Raw genomic sequence first — 17,759 nt, forward strand, 5'->3', positions numbered from 1 at the left:
TGACCCTCCCACAGCACCCACTCCCACAGCACTGACCCTCCCACAGCACCCCCTCCCACAGCACCCGCTCCCTCAGCACTGACCCTCGCACAGCACCCGCTCCCTCAGCACTGACCCTCCCACAGCACCCGCTCCCTCAGCACTAACCCTCCCACAGCACCCGCTCCCTCAGCACTGACCCTCGCACAGCACCCGCTCCCTCAGCACTGACCCTCCCTCAGCACTGACCCTCCCACAGCAGCCGCTCCCTCAGCACTGACCCTCGCACAGCACCCGCTCCCTCAGCACTGACCCTCCCGCAGCACCTGCTCCCTCAGCACTGCCCCTCCCTCAGCACTGACCCTCCCACAGCACCCGCTCCCTCAGCACTGACCCTCCCTCAGCACTGACCCTCCCTCAGCACCCGCTCCCTCAGCACTGACCCTCCCTCAGCCCCCACTCCCTCAGCACTGACCCTCCCTCAGCACCCACTCCTTCAGCACTGTCCCTCCCACAGCACCCGCTCCCTCAGCACTGACCCTCCCTCAGCACTGACCCTCCCTCAGCACTGACCCTCCCACAGCACTGACCCTCCCTCAGCACTGACCCTCCCTCAGCACTGACCCTCTCACAGCACACAGTCCCACAGCACACAGTCCCTCAGCACTGACCCTCCCACAGCACCCACTCCCACAGCACTGACCCTCCCACAGCACCCACTCCCTCAGCACTGGCCCTCCCACAGCACCCACTCCCACAGCACTGACCCTCCCTCAGCACTGACCCTCCCACAGCACCCGCTCCCTCAGCACTGACCCTCCCACAGCACCCACTCCCTCAGCACTGACCCTCCCACAGCACCCACTCCCACAGCACTGACCCTCCCTCAGCACTGACCCTCCCACAGCACCCCCTCCCACAGCACCCGCTCCCTCAGCACTGACCCTCGCACAGCACCCGCTCCCTCAGCACTGACCCTCCCACAGCACCCGCTCCCTCAGCACTGACCCTCCCTCAGCACTGACCTTCCCACAGCACCCATTCCCTCAGCACTGACCCTCCCTCAGCACTGACCCTGCCACAGCACCCAGTCCCTCAGCACTGACCCTCCCTCAGCACTGACCCTCCCACAGCACCCACTCCTTCAGCTCTGTCCCTCCCACAGCCCCCACTCCCTCAGCACTGACCCTCCCACAGCCCCCGCTCCCTCAGCACTGACCCTCCCACAGCCCCCGCTCCCTCAGCACTGACCCTCCCACAGCCCCCGCTCCCTCAGCACTGACCCTCCCTCAGCACTGACCCTCCCACAGCCCCCGCTCCCTCAGCACTGACCCTCCCACAGCCCCCGCTCCCTCAGCACTGACCATCCCACAGCACCCGCTCCCTCAGCACTGACCCTCCCTCAGCGCCCGCTCCCTCAGCACTGACCCTCCCTCAGCCCCCACTCCCTCAGCACTGACCCTGCCACAGCACCCACTCCCACCGCACTGCCCCTCCCACCGCACTGACCCTCCCACCGCACTGACCCTCCCACAGCACCTGCTCCCACAGCACTGACCCTCCCACCGTGCTGACCCTGTGGTGAGGCAGTATTCCTTACCATTGGTCTCTCTCGCTCCCCAGCCGGTGATGTAGCAGGGGTTGAGTTGGGTCAGTTGTTGGTGGGGGTGGGGCAGGCAGATGGGCTGGACATATGGGGAGTAGACGATGGCGTTGTGCAGTCTCAGTAAGGCCACGTCGTGTTCCAGCGTCTCTCTGTTGAACTCCTTGTGTTGTAGGATCCTGTCCACCACCAGCACACGGGCGTGAGCATCAAACTGGGACCGTTGATGAAGCCCAATCACCACCAACCAGGAGAACTGGTTACTGGGCAAGGAGGGGGCAAGGAGGGGTAAGAATGTGAGAGCCTTTCCCATTGACCGTAAGACTCCAGACCCATTGACCGTGAGACCCTTTCCCATTGACCGTGAGATCCCAGACCCACTCCCATTGACCGTGAGACACTTTCCCATTGACCGTGAGACCCCAGACCCACTCCCATTGACCGTGAGACCATTTCCCACTCCCATTGACCGTGAGATCCCAGTCCCACTCCCATTGACCGTGAGACCCCAGTCCCACTCCCATTGACCGTGAGATCCCAGTCCCACTCCCATTGACCGTGAGACCCCAGACCCTCTCCCATTGACCGTGAGATCCCAGTCCCACTCCCATTGACCGTGAGATCCCAGTCCCACTCCCATTGACCGTGAGACCCCAGACCCTCTCCCATTGACCGTGAGACCCCAGACCCACTCCCATTAACTATGAGACCCCAGACCCACTCCCATTGACCGTGAGATCCCAGTCCCACTCCCATTGACCGTGTGACCCAGACCCACTCCCATTGACTGTGAGATCCCAGACCCACCCCCATTGTCTGTGAGACCCTTTCCCATTAACTATGAGACCCCAGACCCACTCCCATTGACCGTGAGACCCTTTCCCATGACCGTGAGATCCCAATCCAACTCCCATTGACTGTGAGATCCCAGTCCCACTCCCATTGACTATGAGACCCTTTCCCATTGACTGTGACATCCTTTCCCATTGATTATGAGATCCCAGACCCGGAGAGAGAGAGAGAGAAAATGAGACAGGTTCAAGCAGGGAGTCACAAAGGGAGTCGGGAGGAGAGAGAGAGGGAGAGAGAGAGAGAGAGAGGATGGCAGAGAGAGAGACACACACACAGAGGTTCGGGTGGGGAGTCAGAGAGAGGGACTGAAAGAGAGAGAGAGAGAAGATGGTGTGTCTGGGTTTTGGGGCCAGGTTGTTTCTGACAAACGAAGGTCACTGAGATATCCCGACCCATTGGGGCTGGACAAAATACAGCATCAATATGAACGGGGGGCAAAAGCTGATGACAGTGTTTTGCTGGACGAATGTTCAGAGAGCAGGAATATCCCACTAACTGCTCCCTCAGCACTGACCCTCCCTCAGCACTGACCCTCCCACAGCACTGACCCTCCCACAGCACCCACTCCCTCAGCACTGACCCTCCCTCAGCACTGACCCTCCCACAGCACCCGCTCCCTCAGCACTGACCCTCCCACAGCACCCGCTCCCTCAGCACTGACCCTCCCACAGCACCCACTCCCTCAGCACTGACCCTCCCACAGCACTGACCCTCCCACAGCACTGACCCTCCCTCAGCACCCACTCCCTCAGCACTGACCCTCCCACAGCACCCACTCCCTCAGCACTGACCCCCCCCCACAGCTCTGACCCTCCCACAGCACCCGCTCCCTCAGCACTGACCCTCCCACAGCACCCACTCCCTCAGCACTGACCCCCCCCCCACAGCACTGACCCTCCCACAGCACCCGCTCCCTCAGCACTGACCCTCCCACAGCACCCACTCCCTCAGCACTGACCATCCCATAGCACTGACCCTCCCTCAGCACTGACCCTCCCACAGCACCCACTCCCTCAGCACTGACCCTCCCACAGCACCCGCTCCCTCAGCACTGACCCTCCCACAACGCCCACTCCCTCAGCACTGACCCTCCCACAGCGCCCACTCCCTCAGCACTGACCCTCCCACAGCACTGACCCTCCCACAACGCCCACTCCCTCAGCACTGACCCTCCCTCAGCACCCACTCCCACAGCACTGACCCTCCCTCAGCACTGACCCTCCCTCGGCACTGACCCTCCCTCAGCACTGACCCTCCCACAGCACTGACCCTCCCACAACGCCCACTCCCTCAGCACTGACCCTCCCTCAGCACCCACTCCCACAGCACTGACCCTCCCTCAGCACTGACCCTCAGTCCCTCGGGTCTGATACACACCTCATCCTGTCGCAGAAGCAGTGAGCTGCAGTGAGAACCCATCGCTCGGCGATGATGGTTCCCCCACAGACGTGCTGCTGGACGTTGCGCTGTTTGTACTGGACACTGACCTGCCAGGGCCAGGCGCCGGGCAGAGCGTCCTGCCCCCCCACGATCCGGCTGGACACTGGCTCACCCATCAGGGGGCGTAGGCCGCAGGCTGGGGAGACAGCAAGGAACAGCCGCTTCAGAGAGAGAGGTACAGGGAGAGAGGTACAGGGAGAGAGAGAGAGACAGAGAGACAGAGAGAGAGAGAGAGAGACACACACAGAGACAGAGAAGAGAGAATGATACAGGGTGAGAGAGGCAGGGAGAGAGAGAGAGACAGAGAGAGAGCGATATAGGCAGAGAGAGGCCGAGAGAGCGACAGGGAGAGAGAGAGTGAGAGAGAATATACAGGGAGAGAGAGGCAGAGAGAGAGAGAATGATACAGGGACAGAGAGAGAGAGAGAGACAGAGAAGAGAGAATGATACAGGGTGGGAGAGGCAGAGAGAGAGAGAATGATACAGGGACAGAGAGAGAGAGAGAGAGACAGAGAAGAGAGAATGATACAGGGTGAGAGAGGCAGAGAGAGAGAGAGAATGATACAGGGGGAGGGAGAGAGAGAGAGAGACAGAGAAGAGAGAATGATACAGGGTGGGAGAGGCAGAGAGAGAGAGAATGATACAGGGACAGAGAGAGAGAGAGACAGAGAAGAGAGAATGATACAGGGTGAGAGAGGCAGAGAGAGAGAGAATGATACAGGGAGAGAGAGAATGATACAGGGAGAGAGCGAGAGAGAGAGAGAGACAGACAGAGAAGAGAGAATGATACAGGGTGGGAGAGAGAGAGACAGAGAAGAGAGAATGATACAGGGGGAGGGAGAGAGAGAGACAGAGAAGAGAGAATGATACAGGGTGAGAGAGGCAGAGAGAGAGAGAATGATACAGGGAGAGAGAGAGAGAGAGAGAGAATGATACAGGGAGAGAGAGAGAGAGACAGAGAAGAGAGTATGATACAGGGAGGGAAAGAGAGAGAGAGAGAGGCAGAGAGAGAGAGAATGATACAGGGAGAGAGAGAGAGAGAATGATACAGGGAGAGAGAGAGACAGAGAGAGAGAGAGAATGATACAGGGGGGGAGAGAGAGAGAGAGACAGAGAAGAGAATGATACAGGGTGAGAGAGGCAGAGAGAGAGAGAGAGAGAGAAGAGAGAATGATACAGGGTGAGAGAGGCAGAGAGAGAGAGAGAGAGAATGATACGGGGGGAGAGAGAGAGAGAGAGAGACAGAGAAGAGAGAATGATACAGGGTGAGAGAGGCAGAGAGAGAGAATGATACAGGGTGAGAGAGAGAGAATGATACAGGGGGAGAGAGGCAGAGAGAGAGAGAATGATACAGGGTGAGAGAGAGAGAGAGAGAGAATGATACAGGGAGAGAGAGACAGAGAGAGAGAGAGAATGATACGGGGGGGAGAGAGAGAGAGAGAGAGACAGAGAAGAGAATGATACAGGGTGAGAGAGAGAGAGAGAGAGAATGATACAGGGGGAGAGAGGCAGAGAGAGAGAGAATGATACCGGGTGAGAGAGAGAGAGAGAGAATGATACAGGGAGAGAGAGAGAGAGAGAATGATACAGGGGGAGAGAGGCAGAGAGAGAGAATGATGGAGAGAGAGAGAGTCAGAGAAGAGAGAATGATACAGGGTGAGAGGCAGAGAGAGAGAGAATGATACAGGGAGAGAGAGAGAGAGACAGACTGAATGAGAGAGAGAGAGAATGATACAGGGAGAGAGAATGATACAGGGAGAGAGAGGGACAGAGAGAGACAGAGAGACTCAGACAGAGAGAGAGAGAATGATACAGGGAGAGAGAGGGACAGAGAGAGACAGAGAGACTCAGACAGAGAGAGAGAGAATGATACAGGGAGAGAGACTCAGACAGAGACAAGCAGACAGAGGGGAGAGAGAGGGAGAGAGAAAAAGATACAGGGAGAGAGATACAGACAGAGGGAAAGGGACAGGCAGACAGTGAGCAACAGGCAAAGAGAGAGAGAGGCAGAGAGCGACAGATACAGGCAGAGAGAGAGAGAGGGAGTGATAAAGAGAAAGACTTGGAGTGAGAGAGCTAGAGAGAGAGATAGAGAGAGAGAGACAAAGAGAGGGAGAGACAGAGAGGGGGGAGAAACAGAGACAGAGAGAGAGAGGGGACATAGAGAGAAAGATACAGGGAGAGAGAGAGAGGAATAGAAAGCAAGAGAGAGACATGCAGTGAAAGAGTCAGACAGCGAGAGTCACAGAGACAGAGAGTGAGAGACAGAGAGTGAGAGACAGAGAGTGAGAGACAGAGAGAGAAAGATACAGAAAGAAAGAGGGAGAGACAGAGAGAGAGAGAGTGATGGAGACAAAAATGCAGAACGAGTGAGACAGACAGAGAGTGGTCAATGGCGAGTAACAGGGAGTGACCCAGAAGCACAGACAAAGAGAGAGAGAGAGAGAGACCCCACCCCAGCCCAAACACTCCCCCACCCCAGTCTCACCTGGGTTCCTGGTAACGGTGGCCACGGGTTGAGAGAGGAGCCCGGTGCTGGACAGCACCAGGAGGAGGAGGAAGGGCCACCGTCTCCCTGGGCCCATGGCCTCAGCTCCGACACACTCACCCCCAACCCCTCGTGTCGAAAAAAACCCCTCCTCCGGCAACGTCCTGCGCTTCTCCCTCAGCTCCCCACTCCCACCCCCCTCGTGCCGAAAAAGCCCCCTCCTCCGGCAACGTCCCGCGCGTCTCCCTCAGCTCTCCCCACCCAACCCTACCCCGCCAGACCTGTGAAGGGGTGGGAGGGAGAGCGAGGGGATGGGGGGGAAGAAAGGCGCAGAGCCGGGCTAGAGAGCTTCAGGCGTTCATGTCAATGGAACACCCCGACCCCTCAAAACCCCACCCCACCCCACCCCACGGCCTGGGGTCAGTACCAGAGACGGGCGTTGAGGGAACGTTAATGGGGATGGATATGGGGTGGGTGGGTGGGGGAGAGGGGGGTGTGTCTGGGTATCAGGCCGCGTGGTGGGGCAGGTGGGTGGGGGTGGGGAGGTGGTCTGGTTTAACTCTGCAGCCCACCTCTTTCCCCCCTCCCCACCCCCCGCACCCAAATCTGACGACACCACCACCACCACCAAACGCTCTCTTCCCCCCCCCCCCACCCCCCTCCCAACTGCTGATGAGATCCCCCTCCCCCTCTCCCTCCCCACTCCCCCCTCTCCCCGGGTCAAACAGCAACTGGGGTGGTCTCACAAAGATTCTTTGTTGTACGCGGGGAGGGGTGGGGCTGACAGTGAGATCATCCCCACCCCCCCACTCACTCACCTCCTCCTCCCCCCCTCCCCCTCACCAAAGGCCAGAGGGTAGGAGGTAGGTAGCGTCACAAGGTGGCAGGGTGATAGAGCCGCTGGGTGGGGTGGGTGTGTGCTTGAGTGGGCGGAGTGCAGGATTCCCGGAATTCCCTTGACGCACCCCGGAATGGTCGCGGGGAAAACGTCCAGCGCGGGAAAACAGACCCTTCGGCCCGACCCCGTCCGTGCTGACCCAGATATCCCTAACCTAACCCAGTCCCCATTCCCCCAGCACTTGGCCCCATCTCCCTCTAAACCCTTCCTGTTCCTGTCCCCCACCCACCTTTTAAATGCTGTCATTGTACCAGCCCCCCACCCACTTCCTCTGGCAGCTCCTCCCACACACGCACCACCCTCTGGGGGGAAAATGTTGCCCCTCTGGTCCCTTTCCCCCCTCTCACCTTAAACCTATCCCCCTCTAGTTCTGGACTCCCTTCACCCCAGGGGGGAAAAGACCTTGTCTATTTACCCCCCCTCCCTCGTGATGTTATAACCCTCTATAAGCCCACCCCCTCAGCCTCCGACGCTCCAGGGAAAACAGCTCCAGCCTGTCCAGCCCCTCCCTGTAGCTCAAACCCTCCAACATCCTTGTCCATCTTTTCCGAACCCTCCCACAACATCCTTCCTGTAGCAGGGAGACTGGGATTGAACACAATATTCCAACAGGGGCCCCCTAACCAATGTCCTGTACAGCCGCAACGTGACCCCCCCCAACCCCTGTACTCAATACTCTGACCAATAAAGGAAAGCATACCAAACCCCTCCTTCACTATCCTATCCACCTGGGGGTATGCAGAGGGGCCCAGGTCTCTGGCACAGAGTCTGTCCCTGTTGCAGAGAAGGGAAGGAGGGAAGGGAGGAGAGTGTTAGTCACTCAGGACTCGATAGTTAGAGGTTTGTTGGGAACGAATGAGACTCACGGCCGGTGTGTTGCCTCCCAGGTACCAGGGTCCGCGATGCCTCAGATCGTACCTTTGGGGTCCTGAAGGGGAACCATGTAGGTACCAACGACACATAGGTAGAAGGAGGGATGGGGAGGTAAGGCAGGATTGCAGGGAGGAAGCTGAGGGCGAGAACAAACCGAGTTATTGTCTGGGGTTTGTTACCCGCGTCGCGAGATAGCGGGGTGAGGAACAGGGAGAGATACCAGCTGAACAGGTGGCTGAAGGGATGGTGCAGGGGGAGGGGGGGGCGAGTTTCAGGCACTCGGGATAATTGGGGGCTCATTCAGAATAAGGTGGGTGAGCCTGCAGCATGGATAGGTACCTGGGACTTCGATGGTGTGTCCATTTCGGAGACGTGGATAGAGCAGGGAGAGGAATGGGTGTGGCAGGTTCCAGGGTCTAGATCTTTCATTCAGAACAGCCAAGGCGGTAAAAGAGGGGGAGGTGTGGCCTTGTTAGTCAAGGATAGTATAATGGTGGCTGAGAGACGTTTTGATGAGGACTTGACCCCTGGGGTAGTGCGGGTTGAGGTTAGAAACAGGAGAGAAGAGGTCACACTGCTTGGAGATTTTTATAGTCCTCCGCAGAGTTCCAGGGAGGTGGAGGAGAGGTTTGGCGAAATTATTCTGGGTAGGAGTGAAAGGAACAGGGTGGTCATTATGGGGGACTCTAACTTCCCCAACACTGACTGGGAATGCTATAACTCTAGTACGTCGGATGGATCGGCTTTTGTCCAGTGTGTACAGGAGGGTTTCCTGACACAGTATGTCGAAGGACCGACAAGAGGGGAGGCCCCACTGGGTCTGCTGCTCGGTGATGAACCAGGCCAGGTGTTTGATTTAGTTATGGATGAGCACTTTGGAGAGAGTGACCATACTTCAGTTACGTTTAGCTTAGCGATGGGAGGGGATAGGTACATGCCACAGGGCAAGAGTTATCGATGGGGCAAGGGCAATTATAATGCGATTAGGCAGGAATTAGGATGCATAGAATGGGGTAGCAAAATGCAGGGGTTGCGGACAATGGAAATGTGGAGCTGGTTTCAGGAACAGATATTGCGTGTCCTTGATAGGTATGTCCCTGTCAGGCAGGGAGGAAGCGATAAGGGAAGGGAACTGTGGTTTACTACAGAAATTACATCTCTTGTTGAGCAGAAGGAGGCTTATGTGTTGATGAGGCAAGATGGTTCAGATGAGGTGATGGAGAGTTCCAGATCAGCTCGGAAGGGTGTAGAGAGAGAGTTACGAAGAGCAAGGAGAGGACACGAGCAGTCTTTAGCAACTAGAATAAAGGAGAACCCTAAAGCTTTCTGTAGGTATGTGAGGAATAAAAGGATGATTAGGGTAGGAATAGGGCCAGTCAAACACAGAAGTGGGAAGTTGAGTGTGGACCCTGTGGAGATCGGAGAGGTGCTAAACGAACACTTCTCATCGGTGTTCACTCAGGAAAAGGAGAATATTGTGGAGGAGAAGAAAGAGGTACAAGATATGAGACTAGAAAGGATCGAGGTTAGTTACAAAGAGGTGTTATCAGTTCTAGAAGGAGTGGAAGTAGACAAGTCCCCTGGGCCAGATGGGATTTATCCGAGGATTCTCTGGGAAGCTAGGGAGGAGATGTTGGAGCCTTTGGCTTTGATATTTGAGTCGTCATTGTCTACAGGTTTGGTACCGGGGACTGGAGGATTGCAAATGTTGTGCCCTTGTTCAAGAAGGGGAGTAGAGATGACCCAGGTAATTATAGACCAGTGAGCCTTACATCTGTTGTAGGAAAGGTTTTGGAAAGGATTATAAGAGATAAGATTTATATAATCATCTAGCAAGCACCAATTTGATTTCAGATAGTCAACATGGTTTCGTCAAGGGTAGGCCGTGTCTCACAAGCCTCATTGAGCTTTTTGAGAAGGTGACCAAGCGTGCAGGTGAGGGTAGGGCAGTTGACGTGGTATACATGGACTTCAGTAAAGCCTTTGATAAGGTTCCACACGGTAGGCTGTTGGAGAAAATGCAGAGGCATGGAATTGAGGGTGATGTAGCAGTTTGGATTAGAAACTGGCTTTCTGAAAGGAGTCAGCGAGTGGTGGTTGATGGAAAATATTCAGCCTGGAGTCTGGTTACTAGTGGGTGTGCCACAAGGGTCTGTTTTGGGACCACTGCTGTTTGTCATTTTTATAAATGACTTAGACACAGGCATCGGTGGGTGGGTTAGTAACTTTGCAGATGACACTAAAGTCGGTGGGGTAGGGGACAGTGTGGAAGAATGTTACAGGTTGCAGGGGTACTTGGATAAACTGCAGAATTGGGCTGAGAGGTGGCAAATGGAGTTCAACGCAGCTCAATGTGAGGTGATTCCCTTTGGGAAGAATAACAGGAAGGCAGAGTACTGGGTCAATGGGAAGATTCTTGGTCATGTGGATGTGCAGAGGGATCTTGGAGTCCCATGTACATAGATCCCTGAAAGTTGCCACCCAGGTGGACAGTGCTGTTAAGAAGGCACACGGTGTGTGGGACAGTATAGGACTTAGAACATCCCTAGCACAGTACAGGCCTTTCGGCCCCTCCATGTTGTACCGACCTGTCATACCAATCTAAAGTTCATCTAACCCACACTATTCCACTCCTGTCCATATGTCTATCCAATGCCCATTTAACGTTGGCGAGTCTCCTCCTGTTGCAGGCAGCATGTTCCCACACCCCCTCCTACTCTCTGAGTAAAGACACTACCTCTAACATCTGTCCTGTATCTACCACCCCTCAGTTTAAAGCTGTGTCCCCTCGTGTTAGCCATCACCGTCCGAGAGATAAGGCTCTCCCTGCCCACCCTCTCCAACCCTCGGATTCTCTTATAGGTCTCAAACACAGAGACCTTGGGGTGCAGGGTCATAGCTCCTTGAAAGTGGAGTCGCAGGTAGATAGGATAGTGAAGGAGAGGTTTGGTATGCTTTCCTTTATTGGTCAGAGTATTGAGTACAGGAGTTGGGAGGGTCACGTTGCGGCTGTACAGGACATTGGTTAGGGGTCCCTGTTGGAATATTGTGTTCAATCCCGGTCTCCCTGCTACAGGAAGGATGTTGTGGGAGGGTTCGGAAAAGATTGACAAGGATGTTGGAGGGTTTGAGCTACAGGGAGGGGCTGGACAGGCTGGGGCTGTTTTCCCTGGAGCGTCGGAGGCTGAGGGGGTGGGCTTATAGAGGTTTATAACATCACGAGGGTGGGGGGTAAATAGACAAGGTCTTTTCCCCCCTGGGGTGGGGAGTCCAGAACTAGAGGGGCGTGGGTTTAGGGTGAGAGGGGAAAGATATAAAAGAGACCTCAGGGGCAACTTTTTCCCCCAGAGGGTGGTGCGTGTATGGAATGAGCTGCCAGAGGATGTGGTGGGGGTTGGTACAATGACAACATTTAAGAGGCATTTGGATGGGTATAGGAACAGGAAGGGTTTGGAGGGATATGGGCCGGGTGCTGGCAGGTGGGGACTAGATTGGGTTGGGATATCTGGGTCAGCATGGATGGGTTGGACCGAAGGGTCTGTTTCCACGCTGTCTCTGTGATTAAGTCACCTCTCGACCTTCCTCTCTTGGACGGAAACAGCCTCAAGTTCCCCACCCTGGCCTTTTCCTCGTAAGACCTTCTCTCTATAACCAGGGCAGCGTCCCGCTGAACCCTCCCAGGCCCTACCCTGGGACCAGACCTGAACGCCGTGGCTGGGTTAGCCCAGGAGACGCAGCATGGATTCATCCTGGGAAAAGAAGGAGCGTGTTACAGGGAAGGGCGAGGGAAATCAGGGACTGCATCAATGCAAAGGGACGACCTAGAATGTGAGGGAAGGAGCAGTGCGGGCGAACCAGAGAACTGGGGAGCTGACAGAGAGCAAGTAAGGAGGGAGAATATTAAATATGTGAGGGTAAGCCGGCCAGTAGTGTCGAGGAGGATTGTAAGAGTTCCTTTCAACATAGAGAGGGCAGAAGAGAGGCGAGAGTGGACACTGAGTGCCTGGAAAATGGCGCTGGAGAGATGGCCAGTTGGGGGAACAAGAAAAATGGCCGAGGAACTGAATAATTACATCACACGGGATTACTTCACAGCTGAGGATCCCAAAAAGTCAAGAGAGCGAGGCTGAGGGGGAGAAGGTGCTCGGAAAACCGAATGACCCGAAGGCGGGCAAATCGCCTGGACCAGATGGACTGCGCCCCAGAGTCCGAGGGGAGACAGCGGAGGGGGGTGGTCAGGGGTGATCGCTCAGAAACCGGGAGGATCGAGGGGAGCGGGGGGGGGGGGGGGGGGGGGTGTCCCAGAGGACCTGAAAAACCACAAACATGGCCCCCACCCCACCCCCGCGTACGACAAAGAGGGAAAATGACAAACCGATTAGCCCAACCTCGGTCACGGGTAAGACCCCCCGGAAGGATGGGATTTCTGGATGGTTGGAAGTGTGTGGTGGGTAAAATTGGACAAATTCAGGGGGGGAGCCCAGGCCTGAGAGATCTGTTCGGATCCTTTGAACAAGTGACAAACAGGTTAGACCAAGGGGATCATTCCTGATGAAGGGCTAATGCCCGAAACGTCGAATTTCCTGTTCCTTGGATGCTGCCTGACCTGCTGCGCTTTAACCAGCAACACATTTTCAACTTAGACCAAGGGGAACCAAAGTTGGTTGTCCTCCTGGAGTTCAGGAAAGCCTTGGACGAGGTGCTGCCCGGGAGGCTACTGGGTAAGAGAAGGGTCCCGGGGGTGTTAGCCTGGGTGGAGGTCTGGCAGAGAGAGAGAGAGGGTGGGGGATAAAAGGGTGCCTTCTCAGGATGGGTGACGAGTGGTGTCCCGCGAAGGGGCTCCGGTGTTGGGACCGCGACCTCTTCACTCCGTACCTTCGCCAGCGTGGAACTGAGGCCGTTCTGCCCGGGTTTGGCGAGGCAGGTGGAGGGGCTGGGAAGGCCGCAGAAGGTGTTTGGACGGGTCAGGGGGAGCGGGCAAGGAAGTGGCAGACGGGGTGCGGCGTGAGGCCGTAGAGGGATGGGACTGTTTTCCAGAAGGTTCTGAAACATGAAGGGCAAAGGGGAGGGCGGGTCCAAGTCCGGGACTCTCTCAAGGGTGAGCTTGTGGGACGGGTCAGTAGTTGGGAGGGGGGAATGCGAGGGCGGCGTTTATTTCCAGAGGATCTGGTTACAAGAGCAGGGGTGTCCCTCTGAGGATCTCTCCGGGCTCCGGTAACCCCACCTCGGGGAGTGTTGTGCACACACGTGGTCTCAGGAAAGGGGGTGGGCTGACCCTGTGTGCAGCGAGAACAGTCCCAGGAACAATACAGCTCAACGCACGAGGAACGTTTGGGTGGATTGTCGATGGAGGATGTGGGGGTCTGAGACAGACCGGGATGTTGGGAAGATGTCTCCCTGCAGGAAGGTGGCCGTGGGTTTGGAAGGTGCTGCCTTACGGACGTTGGGTGAATTTCAGCGGCACCATCCTTGCGTTCGCTACATGCTGCTGCTACTGAGCGTCAGTGGGGTGTTGGAACTCAGCCCGGCATTCCTAATGAGCCCAGCTGCAGCCAGAGTCGGGAGGGAGTGTGGAAGGTGGGGGGAGGGGGGTGGGGATGCTCTGTTCCCCTCACCCCACCTGTCCCAGACACGGTGTGGAGCTTCTCGAATGTGTGTGTGGGAGCCAGCCCCTCCCCCCTCCCATCCGGGTGAGAGGGGAGTATTCCCCTCACCGCCCCTGACCCGTGCCTTGTCGATGCTGGGACAGGTTTCGGGGGGAGGGAGGGAGGGAGTGAGGAGGGGAGTTACTCGCTGCAGGATTCCCAGCCTCTGACCTGCTCCTGGAGCCACAGGATTGATATGGGGCTGGGTCCCAGTTCAGTTTCTGCTCAATGGGAACCCCCAGGATATTGATAGTGGGGGGGAGGGGGATTCAGTGACGGTAACACCATTGAATGTCAAGGGGGCGATGGTTAGATTCTCTCTCTCTCTCTCTCGTTGGAGACGGTAACCCCCAGGATGTTGATAGTGGGGGGGAGGGGGATTCAGTGACGGTAACGCCATTGAATGTCAAGGGGGCGATGGTTAGATTCTCTCTCTCTCTCTCTCGTTGGAGACGGTAACCCCCAGGATGTTGATGGCATCACTGAATCCCCTTTCCCCCCACTATCAACATCCTGGGGGTTACCGTCTCCAACGAGAGATAGAGAGAGAATCTAACCATCGCCCCCTTGACGTTCAATGGTGTTACCGTCACTGAATCCTCTGTGGGCCGTGAAGACGTGACTGAAGACGGACTCATCCCGATGGGATTTTTAAAAGAAGGATATCTGATTTACGTAAATTGTCAAGCCATGTCCTGGTCCGAGGTTCGTTCAAATGGTCCATTAACGTGTCAGTATTCAGCCTCTGAAACTCTATTGTCCTCTCATCTACAAACCCGTGACGTAATTCTCTAACTCAGCGGTGTGTTCAACCAGGCCGCTTCTCTTAAACCGAGAAACCATTTCGTTATCATAAAAACCGACATATTTTGTTACTTACATTCAAATTTTAGATCCTCACAACAAGAGAGAGAGAGAATCTAACCATCGCCCCCTTGACGTTCAATGGCGTTACCGTCACTGAATCCCCCTTCCCCCCACTATCAACATCCTGGGGGTTACCGTCTCCAACAAGAGAGAGAGAGAGAGAGAATCTAACCATCGCCCCCTTGACGTTCAATGGCGTTACCGTCACTGAATCCCCTGCGTCCCCCACTAACGCCATTGAACGTCAAGGGGGCGATGGTTAGATTCTCTCTCTCTCTCTCTCGTTGGAGACGGTAACCCCCAGGATGTTGATAGTGGGGGGGAAGGGGGATTCAGTGACGGTAACGCCATTGAACGTCAAGGGGGCGATGGTTAGATTCTCTCTCTCTCTCGTTGGAGACGGTAACCCCCAGGATGTTGATAGTGGTGGGGGAGGGGGATTCAGTGACGGTAACACCATTGAATGTCAAGGGGGCGATGGTTAGATTCTCTCTCTCTCTCTCGTTGGAGATGGTAACCCCCAGGATGTTGATAGTGGGGGGGGGAGGGGATTCAGTGACGGTAACGCCATTGAACGTCAAGGGGGTGATGGTTAGATTCTCTCTCTCTCTCTCGTTGGAGATGGTAACCCCCAGGATGTTGATAGTGGTGGGGGAGGGGGATTCAGTGACGGTAACACCATTGAATGTCAAGGGGGCGATGGTTAGATTCTCTCTCTCTCTCGTTGGAGACGGTAACCCCCAGGATGTTGATAGTGGGGGGGAAGGGGGATTCAGTCTCTGGGTTGCTGGATGGGATTGTCCCAAGGAACCTTCACTCAATAAACTAACCACCGCATTCGTCGCTTCCTCGGACCGGCCTTGAACTAAGAAGCCCCCTCTCGAGGGGACGTGGATCTTCAGTTGCAGGCGTTCAGAGCCTGGGATTGGGGGTTGGGGGTTGAATGTTCTTCGTCAACCCGAGGATGGATATCGCCCAGATCCCCGTCGCGTTCGGAGCCGCAACGTTTCGGGATGTGAGGGAGCCACGGGGGGAGTGGGGAACGGAGCTGAATGCTGAGCGGTCGTCAGGGGAGACAATCCCCCCTCCCACTCCCCGCGTCTGACCTGGAGATGGAGGGGGTGGTTCTTGGGGGAGTGGGGGGGGTGTGTGTGTCCCCCAGACACAACCCTGAGGGGACCCCACCCCCTGCAGTGACGGTCCTGGGGGGCTGACCCCCTCCAACAGCCGCCTCCCTCTCTCCCTGCGCCAGGCCCCCACTCTGACCCGCAGAGAGATTGACCCCACCCCCACCCCGACTCCCCAGGTCGTGCCTGGCCCAGGGGGGAGGGGGTGGGGAGCTCGGTGTGACCCCTCACCTGGTCAAACCGGCCCCGGGGTGGGGGCTGTCCCTGTGTCCCGTCTCCCTCAGGAGCTCAGCTCTTCGTCTGTGTCAGAACAGGGTCTGGGGGGGGGGGGGCTGGGATGGGGGTCAGGGGCTGAGTGGCTCCTGGGGGGTAGGGAGAGGGGAGGGAGGGAGGTAGTGAGGGGAGATGGGGAGGGAGGAGGGGAGGGAGTGAGGTGGGGAGTGAGGGAGGGGAGAGTGAGGGATGTGGGGAGTGAGGGGAAGGAGTTGGGGAGGTGGGGAAGGGGAGTGAGGGAGGGAGGGGAGTGAGGAGGGAGTGAGGAGGAGGGGAGTGAGGGAGAGAGTGAGGTGGGGAGGGGAGGGGAGGGGGAGGGAGGGAGTGGGGAGGAGGTAGGGAGGGAGGAGATGGAGGGGGAGGGACTTGGCAGGGGTGGGGGCTCGTCCAGGATTCTCTCAAGGTAACCGTGCAATGTCCCGTGTACCAGGGCACAGTGATAAGCTTTGTCTGGAGAGCAAGGCAGGAGGATCCCAGAGTTACGGAGCATCGATGGAACACAGCCATCCCGTTTATACAACAACAACGTGCCGTCAAACACGCCGTCGGACATGTTTTGGAAGGAACATGGGCAGGGCATTGACCATCTCCAAACGAGAGTGACCCCAACCACCTCCAACATGCACCACCATTGCTACATCTATCTACATAGACATGGCAAGATCCAAACGTGTTTCATGGCAAACGGACCGATTAACATCAAGAGGATGGTTTGGTGTAGGGGAGGTCGTGCCTCAATAACTCGAGAAGGTCAGGAAGGTGATTGACGAGGGAAAAGCGGTTGATGTTTTCTGTTTAGATTCCCTACAAGTGTGGAAACAGGCCCTTCGGCCCAGCCAGTCCATACTGACCCTCCGAAGAGCAACCCCAAACCAGACCAATTTCCCTCTGCCCAATACACGCGGCACGATGGGTAACTGAGCACGGCCAATTCACCCTGACCCACATGTCATCCACACGGACGTTAGAAAGGGCGCCTGGCAATGTCCCTGACGTTGGGGGGAACGGAGAAGTTAGGTGGTACCGGGGGGAGCTGGCAAGGTGGTCTCAGGACTGGCTCAGTCACAGCAGATAGACAGTACCGTTGGAACGATGCTCTTCGGAAAGGGAGGGCAGTGACTGGTAGTGGACAACAGAGCAGGGACCTCAGGGACAGGGTGCTGTGGGAGGGACAGTGCTGAGGGAGTGGGTGCTGAGGGAGGGTCAGTGCTGAGGGAATGGGTGCTGTGTGAGGGTCAGTGCTGAGGGAGGGTCAGCGCTGAGGGAGTGGGTGCTGTGGGAGGGTCAGTGCTGAGGAGTGGGTGCTGTTGGAGGGTCAGTGCTGAGGGAGTGGGTGCTGTGGGAGGGTCAGTGCTGAGGGAGCGGGTGCTGTGGGAGGGTCAGTGCTGAGGGAATGGGTGCTGTGTGAGGGTCAGTGCTGAGGGAGCGGGTGCTGTGGAGGGTCAGTGCTGAGGGAGTGGGTGCTGTGGGAGGGTCAGTGCTGAGGGAGTGGGTGCTGTGGGTGGGGGTCAGTGCTGAGGGAGTGGGTGCTGTGGAGAGTCAGTGCTGAAGGAGTGGGTGCTGTGGGAGGGTCAGTGCTGAGGGAGTGGGTGCTGTGGGAGGGTCAGTGCTGAGGGAGGGTCAGTGCTGAGGGAGTGGGTGCTGTGGGAGGGTCAGTGCTGAGGGAGTGGGTGCTGTGGGAGGGTCAGTACTGTGGGAGGGTCAGCGCTGAGGG

General features: G+C 56.8%; 1 protein-coding gene across 1 annotated transcript in view; it reads right to left on the bottom strand.

Moving 5' to 3' along the window:
- Positions 1–17,759, bottom strand: part of LOC132808929 (complement C1r subcomponent-like protein) — a gene marked incomplete at its 5' end in the record, with an annotated part of 73,600 nt that overhangs the window by 4,551 nt on the left and 51,290 nt on the right. Inside the window, 5 exons of the mRNA XM_060822344.1 lie at positions 1,580–1,845; positions 3,812–4,010; positions 8,179–8,269; positions 13,009–13,176; positions 15,476–15,564. Coding sequence (XP_060678327.1) covers positions 1,580–1,845; positions 3,812–4,010; positions 8,179–8,269; positions 13,009–13,176; positions 15,476–15,564 — 813 coding nt within the window. The remainder of the gene's footprint in view (positions 1–1,579; positions 1,846–3,811; positions 4,011–8,178; positions 8,270–13,008; positions 13,177–15,475; positions 15,565–17,759) is intronic.

Source organism: Hemiscyllium ocellatum (assembly GCF_020745735.1).
Source record: "Hemiscyllium ocellatum isolate sHemOce1 chromosome X unlocalized genomic scaffold, sHemOce1.pat.X.cur. SUPER_X_unloc_10, whole genome shotgun sequence".
Lineage (NCBI taxonomy): Eukaryota > Metazoa > Chordata > Chondrichthyes > Orectolobiformes > Hemiscylliidae > Hemiscyllium > Hemiscyllium ocellatum.